At 44.7% G+C, this 13,310-nt stretch overlaps 1 protein-coding gene across 1 annotated transcript in view; it reads left to right on the top strand.

Annotated features, from left to right (window-relative positions):
- The window catches only part of TNKS (tankyrase), a 498,734-nt gene that overhangs the window by 21,508 nt on the left and 463,916 nt on the right, over positions 1-13,310 (top strand). Inside the window, exon 2 of the mRNA XM_033915990.1 lies at positions 11,219-11,443. Within this exon, the coding sequence (XP_033771881.1) occupies positions 11,219-11,443 (225 nt within the window). The remainder of the gene's footprint in view (positions 1-11,218; positions 11,444-13,310) is intronic.

Here is a 13,310-nt window from a genome sequence, read left to right as displayed (position 1 = left end):
TCATTCCCTCCCTTGCTGCAAAGGGAGGTGGGGTGGGAGAGAGATCTAGGGTTCATGTCTCCCACCTCATCTACTGCCACATCCAACATTTCTCAATCTCTCATCTCTTGGATCATGTGCAGCAACTTTCACCACTGCCCCCCAGCCCCATGCCCAGCATTTCTCCTTGTGTTGCCCCTTTCCGGTACTTGCCACATCTCCCTCCATTTTGTACACCACTATGTCCAACATTTCTCCCTCTCTCCTTCCCCCCCCCCCTGGCAAATCAAGCATTTCTCCTCCTCCTCTTCCTCCTTCTGGCGCCCTACCACTGCCTGATCCGTAACCTGGAGTCCACTGGTGCTAACTTCAATGAAGAACCTTCACATCCACACGCTCGGGAAGGCCCTGTCAGCTCCACCCATTTTTGACACAATTGCGTCAGTACCAATAGGGCCTCACGAGTGGATAGACTTGAAGGCTTTGCATCAGTGAAGCTAGCGCCAGTACCGGGCCTTGTATAGACAGGGATCCCCGGGAGGGTGGCAGAAGTAGGAGGGCTGTTCATCACTAGAGTTAGCTTAGTGTTGCCTGGACCGTGGGGCCACCCTGGCTGTCCCAGAAGTCCTTTCCTCAGTCTTCCCAAACTGTAAAGCAAATAGTCTCTTGATTGCCCTGGTTCAGGATTTACACTCCTCCAGGCTGACAAAACTTGCAGGCTCTGTTTCCACTGCCACAACACATACAAATAACCCCCCCAAAAAACCTTTGCCAATTCAAACTTCAGTCTTCCTGAGGCATGCCCTCCTAGTTTGCTTCAATAGCATACAAAATTCTCACAGCTCCTGGGCATGTAATGAAGCTCATAAAGTCCCACAAATGCTCTGCATTTCTCCAGTACAGCAGAAAAGGAAAGCTTTTAAAGCAAAAGTCAACTCACTTGCATGGCTTCCAAATCAGGCTGCGTAAGTGCTTCCCTCCTTTTAGTTTAGCCATGTTTTTTTTAATTTTTATATTCTATTTTATTGTTAACCATTTACATACCTGTATGATAAACGGTATATCAAAAATAAAGAAACTTGAAACTAGAAGTGTCCATAACTTCAATTGGTCCAGGCAAATTCCCCTGCTCTGGCAGCAAAGATTCCTCAGACTCCACCATTTCAATGTCCTCTGGCTGTGCTGCTTCAGGAGCTTCCAAAAGAGTCTGCTTCCTCGGTGCTCTCTCTCTCGGTGAAGTTCCCATTCTTTAACCTGCCTGTGTGTGCAGGGGCCACGCCCAACTTTGTGTGGGGGAGGGCTGAAACTCGGCTCTCCTGAACTCTTCCCCTGCTTAGCCAACAATTTCATTAAGCTAGGACTTAAAGGGTGGGTAGGTAGGTGGTTTCCTACCTGTATTCAATTGCTGCTCATCAGGAATTCTATTCTTAGCACAGAATCCTGCTCAATCCCTTGCTGTATTTATGATTTGCTCTATTTAGGACTCGAGGTAGGAGTCTGTCTGGCACAGGAGCTTCAGTGCTGCACTGATCAGCTCTGGTGATCTTAAGGGCTGTGTTATTAGGCGTTTTAACTGGCACAAGGCTAGTATTTGTGCTGGACTTGTGACAGAGGGCACTAGACTACCAGACTCTTTTGGGCTACATTTTTAAGGAATCGAAGCTGGTGGCAGGTCTGAGAGCTGCTTTATTTTCCTGTCAGTGCCTGAGACAGTCGGCGCTCGGGCACTGACAGGAAAGTAAGGCCACAACAGCCAAGACCCGATTCCTCATAAATGGAGATGCGTTCCTTTTTAAGAATCATCCAGAGAGGTAATTTTAATATTAATGACCTCCTTAGGCTACAGTTTTAATATTAATGATGTTGTTTTTAAGTTTTTTATTCATTTTTCATATAACAAGTGTATCACTTAAATTTATACAATTCATTACGTACACACTTGATATTCCTTCATACATTACTATATATATAACGTATCATTATATAATCTTTTACTATAATCTTGAAACAGTGTATAATATTTAATAAGTATACCAACTATTTCTCAATTATAAACCCATCCCCTCCCCTTCCTTTGGCAACTGCATATAATACAACAAGATATATTGATAAATTATTTATATAATATAAGGTAAATATTAATGATGTTGAACTACATTTGCATAGTACAATTGGAAGCTGCTAGAAAAAACCACAGTGAGCCATTTTAATAATCAGGCGATAAAATCCGTGCATTTAATGATGGTTACTTTATTTTAGAGCAGTATTCTTCAACTGCCGGTCAGTGGACTGATGCCAGTCTTCAGAAATTTCCTGCTTGTTCGTAGGGCCAGCACATGTATCGGGCCCCAGACAGTACTCTTCAGCCGCCGGTCCACAGTGCGATCGATGTGGCATTGTCTTCGGGCTAGCTCCCTCTTCCTTAGTGCTGCAGTGCACAAAGCCGTGGGCAGAGACTCCTATGCATGTCCTGCGCCTGAACTGGAAGCCTTTTCTCTGGCGTTGCAACATCAGAGGGAAGGCTTCCAGATGAGGTGCGCGATGCGCAAAGAGCCGCTGCCCACGGCTATATGCACTGCAGCACTGAGGAAGAGGGAGCCGGCCTGAAGATAACACTTGGGGGGCAGACCAGAAGGCATGGCACAGGATGGAGGGAAGGAGACAACGGTAGGGGGAATGATTTTATTTTTTAATTTAGTGATTGATTTACATCTGCTGTCGGTTCAGGAGGAAATGCATTTGTTTTTTTTCCTCTGGGGTTTTACTGCATGCAGAGTCTTGCATCTTAGGGTTTGTTTCTATATATTAGTACTTTTAGTTTTTGATCCCATATTTGCATGATCTGTGTTCTGGTAGGAATGAATATTGAAAAGCATACAGTGTGCTTTGTGTGGTTAACCATTTTGTGTTTTCGTGCATCGACTATTGTAATGCCCTTTATAAGGGTATAACTAAATAAGAAATTTGAAATCTACAAGATCGATTGGCTAACATCCCATGCCAGGGCAATGAGTTGTTTGATGACTCTATTGAGGCAGCTACAAAGTACTTATCTGAACATGAGAAGTCGTTTGCTTCCATAATTGGGCCAAAGCCTTCTACTGCTAAGGGTTTTAGGTAAGCCTACTCCATCTTACCAGAGGCATTTTCCTCAAAAGGCAGCACCTTATTCAAGGCCGCCTCCTAAGAAACAAGAACAGCAACGGCAGCAAAAACCTCAGACTCCAGCTGCACCCAAGGCCTCTCAGACTTTTTGACCATCTAACACAGAGCATAACCTCAATCGTTCTGCCTCTGTCCTCTCCTCTCCCCATTGGGGGTCGTCTCCATCATTTTTACCAACGATGGGAGCTCATTACATCCGACCTCTATCCTCATTACATCCGACCTCACTATCATCAGGGTTACTCCCTTCACTTCATCCAGGTTCCACCAGATCTTCCCCCAAGAGAGTATCCTTCTTCAGGAAGCTCAAGCTCTGCTTTGCCTCCGTGCCCTCAAGGAAGTTCCCCTGGAATAACAGAGCAGGGGGTTTTACTCCCGTTACTTCCTTGTCCCAAAGAAGACGGGAGATCTGCGACCTATTTTAGATCTCGGAGCTCTCAACAAATTTCTTGTCAGAGAAAAATTTTGGATGCTGTTTCTAACATCCTTGTATCCCCCTCTAGATCACAACGATTGGTTATGCTGTCTGGATCTCAAAGAGGCTTACACTCACATCCCCATTCATCTAGCCTCTCGCCAGTTTCTCAGATTTCGAGTGGGAAATCATCATTTTCAATACAGAGTGCTACCCTTCGGCCTGGAATCATCTCACAGAGTTTTCACCAAGTGCCTAGTAGAAACATAGAAACATAGAAATAGACGGCAGATAAGGGCCCACGGCCCATCCAGTCTGCCCACCTTAATGTCCCTCCCCTACCTTTGCCCTGTGAATAGATCCCATGTGCCGATCCCATTTGGCCTTAAAATCAGGCACGCTGCTGGCCTCAATCACCTGTAGTGGAAGACTATTCCAGCGATCAACCACTCTTTCAATGAAAAAGAATTTCCTGGTGTCACCTCGTAGTTTCCCGCCCCTGATTTTCAACGGATGCCCTCTTGTTGTCGTGGGACCCTTGAAAAAGAAGATATCTTCCTCCGCCTCGATGCGGCCCGTAAGATACTTGAACGTCTCGATCATGTCTCCCCTCTCTCTGCGCTCCTCGAGCGAGTATAGCTGTAATTTGTCAAGCCATTTTTCGTATGGTAGATCCTTGAGTCCCGAGACCATCCGGGTGGCCATTCTTTGCACCGACTCCAGTCTCAGCACATCCTTGCGATAATGCGGCCTCCAGAATTGAACACAGTATTCCAGGTGGGGCCTCACCATGGATCTATACAATGGCATAATGACTTCCGCCTTACGACTGACGAAACCCCTTCGTATGCAGCCCATGATTTGTCTTGCCTTGGACGAAGCCTGCTCCACTTGATTGGCAGACTTCATGTCCTCACTGACGATTACCCCCAAGTCTCGTTCTCCTACCGTTTTTGCTAGGATCTCGCCATTAAGGGTATAAGACTTGCATGGATTCTGGCTGCCCAGGTGCATAACTTTGCATTTTTTGGCATTGAAGTTGAGTTGCCATGTCCTAGACCATCGCTCCAGTAGGAGTAGGTCGTGCATCATGTTGTCGGGCACTGAATCTTCATCTGTTGTGCATTTGCCCACTACATTACTCAGTTTGGCGTCATCGGCGAATAATGTTATTTTACCTCGAAGCCCTTCTGCCAAGTCTCTTATAAAGATGTTGAATAGGATTGGGCCCAAGACTGAGCCCTGTGGTACTCCACTAATCACCTCCGTCATTTCGGAGGGGGTGCCGTTCACCACCACCCTTTGGAGCCTACCTCCAAGCCAGCTCCCAACCCATTTCGTCAATGTGTTACCTAATCCTATAGAACTCATCTTGCTCAGTAACCTGCGGTGTGGTACGCTATCGAATGCTTTGCTAAAGTCCAGGTACACGATGTCCAGGGACTCCCCAATATCCAGCTTCCCTGTCACCCAGTCAAAGAAGCTGATCAGGTTGGATTGGCAGGATCTCCCCTTAGTAAATCCATGTTGTCGGGGATCCCGTAGATTCTCCTCATCCAGGATCTTATCTAATTGGTGTTTGATTAGAGTTTCCATTAGTTTGCTCACTATCGATGTTAGACTCACTGGTCTGTAGTTTGCTGTCTCCATCTTTGAGCCTTTCTTGTGGAGTGGAATGACGTTAGCCGTCCTCCAGTCCAACGGGACGCTGCCTGTACTAAGGGAGAGGTTGAAGAGCGCGGACAATGGCTCCGCCAAGACATCACTCAGCTCCCTAAGCACCCTGGGGTGCAGGTTGTCTGGCCCCATTGCTTTGTTAACCTTGAGCTTTGACAGCTCACCGTAGACACTGCTGGGCGTAAACTCAAAGTTACTAAACGGGTCAACTGAGCCAACCCTTGTCTGTAGCTGAGGGCCGAGCCCTGGCGCTTCTCGGGTGAAGACTGAGCAGAAGTATTCATTTAATAGTTGGGCTTTTTCCGAATCCTTTTCCACATAGTCTCCGTCTGGTTTCCTAAGACGTACAATCCCGCCTGAGTTTTTTCTTCTATCACTGATATACCTGAAGAAGGATTTATCTCCCTTCTGGATGTTCTTTGCTAGAGACTCCTCCATGAGGAATTTAGTAGTAGCAGTAGTAGCAGCAGCAGCTCTGCGCAACCATGGTTTTCAGGTTTTACCATACCTGGACGATTGGCTCATCAAAGATTGCACATCTCAGGGGGTTATTGTAGCAACCCAATGGACTATTTGGTTCCTCCAAAGTTTTGGGTTTGAAATAAACTTTCCAAAATCCCAACTACAGCCCTCTCAGACTCTACAGTTCATTGGCGCAGTATTGGACACTGTGCAACTCAGGGCATTCCTTCCTCAACAACATCAGGATGCTCTCATTCAACTTTGTCAAAAAGTTTCATCCCTCACTTCACTCTCAGCGAGACACATGATGGTAATGCTAGGTCACATGGCCTCTACAGTTCACGTGACTCCTTTTGCCAGACTTCCCCTCAGAATTCATCAGTGGACGCAGGCTTTCGACCCACTCTGTCAGCACATTACAATGAGAAAGTCTCTCCACTGCTCTCTTCCAATCTCTCCAGAGGTTTACTGTTTCAAACGCCCCCTCTTCAGAAGGTCCTTATGACAGATTCCTCAACTTATGCTTTGGGGGGGGGCTCATCTCGATGGTCTCCGTACTCAAAGACTTTAGTCCTGCACAGATTGCCGATGTTGCATCAATCTGTTGGAACTCGGAGCGATCTGGTCCGGAGCTCCGTTTGCAACAGAGTCATTACACAGTTGTTTTGGACACGCATCTGGAAGCCCCTTGGGTCAGTTGGATAGTGAGTTGTCTATGGTAGTGTGCCGATTGGTCCATACCAACCTGTGCAGCTGATGTTTACCTCTCGCATCGATAGCTCATGCTGCCACACAGTTATCACATTGGGTTGTTGAAAAGGTTCCATTCATCCGCTCATGTTACACTTTAACCTTAGCAGCCCTTGAACAGTTCACAAACTCCATCATTTCCGAAATGCTGCTTTGCCCGGTAGCCAATGATCATACCTTTTTCAATGTGATAAATCGTGCATTTTCCCCAAGATAGCCATGGTTGCTATATTGACAACTTGCTGACACCCCACCTTATATACCCACAAAGTCTGAGCGTGACACATACATTCGTTCATTGTGCGTACCTGATGTCGGAGGAAGGTAGTGGTCATCATAATGTGACTTGACCGTTTATCTCCCTATGTTTGACCACTGTTCACCAAGTTGACATCTAGTCCTTCAGGGGTGAATCTTTCAATTGGAACCAGAGTTTTGTGTTTGTGTGTACTTTGTCTTTATCTGCTCTTGAAAAATTTACCACCATTTCATTATAATTACATTTCTGTAAAGGTAATAAATCATTGTGAATCTGCTGCTATATAAGCAGTAATTGTAAAACGAAAGGAAGAATGCCTGCTCTGCATTTAGCTGTTGTTTCTGATCCAGTCTCTTGCCTTTACAAAATGATTTCGCATAAACATAATTTATTTACAGTTTGGCATTGTCAAATATATTGAGATATTGACATTTTGGGGTTTATGAAGGCATTTAGTCTTTGAGTTCTTAAATCACAATGCAAACAGTACCCTATAGTGTCAGTACCCCATAGTACAAAGTATTGTTTATTTTAGCTAAAAAAAAAGAGAGTGCTAATCACTGTTCCTCTAAGCCAGTGTCTCTCAAACTTTCTTGAGCCGGGGCATACTAAAGGTAATGGCCACGGCTTGAGGCACCCAGAAGTGCACGGACTTCGCTGTAATGACATATGCATGACATCATCAAGTTGATGTCTGTGCATGTGCAGAGGCCCTCCAGATGGGCCCTGAGATGCTAGTAGGGGGTGCCAGCAGGGAAGAGGGCCAGAGAGCAGGAGAGGCACTGGTGCCAGCTGATTGCCTACAGCAGTGTTTCTTAACTACTTCAAGTTAAGTACCCCTTAAGTCTAAAAAATATCAATTGAGTACCCTAACCACAGACCTCCCTAGGCCCACCCAAGCTCTGCCTCAGATTTCATCCCCTTTACTAATTGTAATGCAATTTTTTTCCATTCATTTTTTCATATACACAGCAGATATAAATTCTCAAAATGGACACATTTCAATCACTATATTGAAAATAAAATCATTTTACCTACCGGCGATCCTCTGCAGGCTGCTGTAATTAGCTTTAAAAGTGAGACTGGGAGGCCAGAGGAGAAGCTGGAGGACACTAGAGAAGGGGGAAACGTGCAGGCCTTTGGCAAATCGGGCAGCGCTGGCACTGTACCGCATAGGGCAGTCAGCTGGCAGTGTGCCGCGGAACACTTTGAATCTCAGGGGGCACACAGTTTGAGATACACTGGCTTAGAGTGACACTGGTGCTAATATTTCACATGACACCAGCCTACACTGTAGTCTTGTGAGCTGTGCTGCTTGTTTGTAGCCTCTTCTTTTATTTTTTTTTTTTTTCCTTTTGTGGGGTATGTTATTTTTATATTTAAGACAGCCAAGGACCCTATAAGACCCCTGAGGAAGTCATTTTTATTTTGCTGAAACACAGCCCGTGTTTCGTCATTTTTATTCTATACATTATTTGGTTTCTAATATCCTGTGGGTCACTTGTAATTGAAAACACCCTGTGTGGATTGTTTTTAAGATTATTATTTTAAGTTATTTGGATGCTTATTAAACTACAAACTGGTACATCTGATCTTGTGTTCCGCAATCTTTTTGTTATTTTGCTAATAGTTTATAACATGGGCCTCTTTTATTCTATTGACTTCCCCCCTCATTCTGTAATCTTTTTTTTTTTGATAAATCTTTATTGATTTTTCATTACTAACAAAAAGTGCAACACAATATTCATATCGGTAACATTAACAAATAATCACTTAAATTCAATCAGTAGCAATGCAACAATATAACCCCCACACAATTACATTAAGGAATCACACTAAAGATATATCGCTCCCCTCCCCCCCCGGATGTGTCTGAATTATACCAACTAAAAGAAGGATAAAAGAACTATAACAATTGTACAAAAGATGTTAATGGACCCCAAACTAAGTTAAGCATCTTAGAATGCCCTAGTACAGTGTTCTTCAACCTTTTTACACCCGTGGACCGGCAGAAAAAAAATAATTATTTTGTGGACCGGCAAACTACTAGGACTAAAATTTAAAAATCCCGTTTCCGCCCCATCTCCGCGAGCTCGGTCCCCACAAATCATCTGATCCCATCCACACAAGCCTCAGTTATGATTTTATATTGAATGTATTTTATTAAAGTATAAAAAGAAACAATATTCTGTAGAATTGTCATTTTATAAATACAAATAATTCAGAGCAAGGATCAACAAAACCCCTGTCTCCCCTCCCCTTCACATATATCCCCTCTACTATCAAGAAAACTGAACAAGCCAAATTACAGAATGCTACACAGAATTATCATGCTAACAGAATACTGAAGTAACACATGACAGGAATAGTTTTAGGGGAGTGCAACTAGGGCAACTGCCCCCTGGTCAGAGAGCGCCCTAAGCCAGCTGAAAGCTAAAGAAGCACTGCCTGGGTTTTGCAGTCCCCAGTTATGTCTAACACCAGCTCTAGCAGGATATATATTTCAAATCTGATATATTCTAATCACAAAATAGAAATAAAATTATTTTTTTCTACCTTTTGTCGTCTCTGGTTTCTGCTTTCAATCTTTTTTTCACTCTCTTCCTTCCAGCGTATGCCCTCTCTGTCTCTTCAATCCAGCATCTGCCCCTTCCATCCACTATCTGTCCTCTCCCCCTTCCATATGGTATCTGTCTTCTTTCTATGTCCCTCTCCCCTTTCCATCCAGCTTGTGCCCCTCTCTCCTATTTACATGATTCATTCCAGCTTCACTGCTCTCTTCATTTTTATCTCTCCTACACCAGATCTATCATCGTTGTCCCTCTGCTTATTTTTCTGCTGACCCCTTCCTATCATCAATCTCTCTACTTTCTCATGCCTGTGTCTCCCCTTCCCCTCCTCTAATCTCTCTGCCAGCTGTTTCCTTCCTTTTTTCATTCTCCCTTCCCTCCTCCTCCTGTCCAGCAGTAACTCTCTTCCCTTCCTCCCCTCCCAGCAGCATCTCTCCGTCTCCCTCTCCAGTAGCAGCTGTCCCTTTTTTTTCCTTGCCCAGCAGCTTCCCAGATTCCTTTCCCTCCTCCCCTCCCAGAAGCATCTCTCCTTCTCCCTCTCCAGTAGCAGCTGTACCTTTTTTTATCTTGCCCAGCAGCTTCCCAGATTCCTTTCCCTCCTCCCCTCCCAGAAGCATCTCTCCTTCTTCTCCCTCTCCAGTAGCAGCTGTCCTTTTTTTCCTGGCCCAGCAGCTTCCCAGATTCCTTTCCCTCCTCCCCTCCCAGATGCATCTCTCCTTCTCCTTCTCCCTCTCCAGTAGCAGCTGTCCCTTTTTTTTTCCTGGCCCAGCAGCTTCCCAGATTCCTTTCCCTCCTCCCCTCCCAGAAGCATCTCTCCTTCTCCCTTTCCAGTAGCAGCTGTCCCTTTTTTCCCCTGCCCAGCAGCTTCCCAGACTGATAGTGGTTTTCTCCCCTCCCAGCAGCTCTTCTTACTTCCCAGCGCAGCGATTCACGAAGGCAGCCTCGGGTCCTTTGTTGTGTCGCGCCGCCTCTGAGGAAAGAGGAAGTTGCATCATCAGAGACAGCCGCGACTCAGCAAAAGCCCCGAGGCTGCCTTCGTGAATCGCTGCGCTGGGAAGTAAAGGAGAGCTGCAGAGAGGGGAGAAAGCCACTGTCGGAGGCTCCCCAAGATCTCTCCGGCCCAGCGCACGCTTCCGATGCTGATCTTGCCGGTCCTGCGCGGACCGGCAGGAAGTTCAAATGAGTCAATCTTGCCGGTCCTGCGCAGACCGGCAAAAATTTCCTGCGGACCGATACCGGTCCGCGGACCGGCGGTTGAAGAACTGTGCCCTAGTATGTCGGCATTCATTTTCTCATATCTATAGTTTAAACATAAGCTCACCCACCAAAAAGAAAAATTAAGACGATCACAGTTTTTCCAATTTCGAGTTATAATCTGTATGGCTACCCCAATCATAATCGGAAAAAGCCGGCGTTTATAACGATCCATGGGGGGCTTAATATACAGTAGTGTTCCACATATAACCTCATATGTCATTCTGTAATCTTAGTGCTTATATGCACCATTTTTGTGCTAATATTATAGAATACCAACACTTACATACGTGAATGTTACCTTCATGGATGTAAGTGAGATGTGAGCATTCAGCATTATTCTAGAATGTGAGTGTGTGGGATGCACATTGTATAATTGCAAGGGGGCATTCATTGAAGGAGGTACATGGGTGGGTCTCATACTTGCACGCTTAACTTATAGGATTCTATAAGATACAGATTAAAATATATTATTTACACCTGCCTATCACATAGCATAGGTAAAAGTGCCTAAATGTTGGTGCGCAAATGCTGACTTGCACTTTTATTCTATAACAGAATCTGGGTGCCCAGATGCAATTGTAGAATTTCTGCTTAGCAGTTTGGTGCCCAAATTTGGGCATTCTTTATAGAATTGCCCCCATAATGTATTGTCTTGAACTAATAATAATTTGTATTTTGTTACAGGGTTTGGAAGAAAGGATGTGGTAGAACATCTGCTGCAGACAGGAGCTAATGTCCATGCTCGGGATGATGGTGGTCTAATACCACTTCATAATGCATGCTCTTTTGGCCATGCTGAAGTGGTTAGCTTGTTACTGTGCCAAGGTGCAGACCCAAATGCAAGAGACAACTGGAATTATACTCCTTTGCACGAAGCTGCTATCAAAGGGAAGATTGATGTGTGCATTGGTAAGTATTTTTTGAGTGTATTTTTAAAACAAGAAAATGATCTACAAATATTCCATCTAAACTGAAACGGAAATGCGAGTACAGCTTCTATAGAAATTCTGTAGGAATTTGACTTATTTTGGTTGTATTTTTTTTCCTGGTCTTGTGTTTGAGCGATTCTTTGTTTTTTTCCCTCTCTGTAAGTCTGTTACCTTTTAGTACACCAGAAGCCCCATTTTCTGGCATGTTTAAGGCTTGTTAGAAGCCAGCTTACAAATAGTGTTTGTGAATCTCTTGATAAAGCATGAAGCAAAACAGAGATTTCTCTGTCGGGAATTTTGCACTTTAATGCCAAGAGTTGAGTTGGAAATGCAGCTGAGCTTCTAAAACAGCAGGGTATTGTGAGTAGTTTTGAGACAGATAAATATGGGTGCATTTATTTGCTTATACTGTAGTTTGGATTGAACACTCGAATGTGCAGCTTTGCTGAGAGTCACTGTTGGTTTGATCTGCACGATTTGGACTTTAATTATCTATTAAATTATTGTAACATAGTGGAGTTTTCTTTTTTTTTTGTGATGTGTTGCTTTGCTTTAAGCTTACTTGAGCTAATATATAGCAGAATCCCAGTTAACCCGTATTCAACTAAATGGCACTCTCAAACTAGCCAGCAAAAAAAAAAAAAAAAAGTTTCCCACACTCCTCAGACAAACATTCAGAGTCATACTCCTGACCCAACAACCCACCTCCCTCCCTCCAGCCCCCAAAGCATCACATCAGTCACAAATGTCCCCCTCCCTCCCTCCAGCCTCCGAAGCATTGTGGTAGTACCACAAATCTCCCTCCCTCCCTCCCCCCCCAAAGCAGAAGGCAGATGGTCCTGACAACCCTCCTTCACTTACTCAAAGCAGCAGAGCCGGTCCTGGCAACCCCCCCCTTCCTCTCTCCCTCATCCCCAAAATGTGTCGGAGGGCAGGTTTCCTGGTCAGCCGCCAGTAGTATGGAGGAAGGAACACTGCCAGTGGCCTGTAAAGAGAGAGCGAGTGCGGCTGGATATGACCCAATGCCGGGGAAAGGTACCACACTCGCGGGAGTCCCAAATAAAGCAGACCTATTCCTGCAGGATCCCTGCAAGTCTGGAGGCAGATATTCTCACATCCCTCCCACCTCTCCTAGTTGGCTTTTTAGCTTGTTTATGGAACAGAGATACTGTGAGCCAACATCGAGCGGGAAGGCACTCGCACATGTGCGGTGCAGGCAGTCGCAAAGTTTCTAAAAACTTAAAGTGGCAATATACTTTTACCATTGTCCTTACCTGGCTCTGTGGATGATGTCACCCAAATGTGAGAATATCTGCCTGTTGGCCCCAGATAACACCTGTTACGGTAAGTAACTGTGCTTTTTCTGTCGCCTAAAACTAGGTGGTTTCTCATAGAATGTGTACTGAGTTGAGTTCCCCTAATCATTTTGAAAAACAGGCTCCTGTAAACTCAATGGTCAGACTTGTTGCATCCCTCACCCGCTGCTGTTCCCAACCCCTTCCCACACCTTGTCCCCTTCCAACATCTTGTTTGTCTTTTCACCCATACTTTCCCTTAGCGTCTAGGCTTAGTGTGGTTCAGTGGGGCTTGTGTGAGTATCTATTCCCTACTCCTTGGCAGATAGGTAAATTACAATCTGCTGTAAGTTTCTGGTTAATTAAACATTTCCAGTTGGTTGAGTGCTTGATAATGGGGCTTTGGCTGTATCTGGTGGTGTGACAGATTTATATGTTATGTTTATTTGCAGCTTTTTTGGCATCAGAATACTTTTTTTTTTTTTACTAGTCTTTTACATTTTATGTTGGATGAAAGAATATTTTTTGTTGCAGTCTAATTGCTCGATATCC

This window comes from Geotrypetes seraphini, chromosome 1, assembly GCF_902459505.1.
Source record: "Geotrypetes seraphini chromosome 1, aGeoSer1.1, whole genome shotgun sequence".
Lineage (NCBI taxonomy): Eukaryota > Metazoa > Chordata > Amphibia > Gymnophiona > Dermophiidae > Geotrypetes > Geotrypetes seraphini.
Note: the sequence above shows the minus strand (reverse complement) of the source record. Positions and strands in the feature narration are given on the sequence as shown.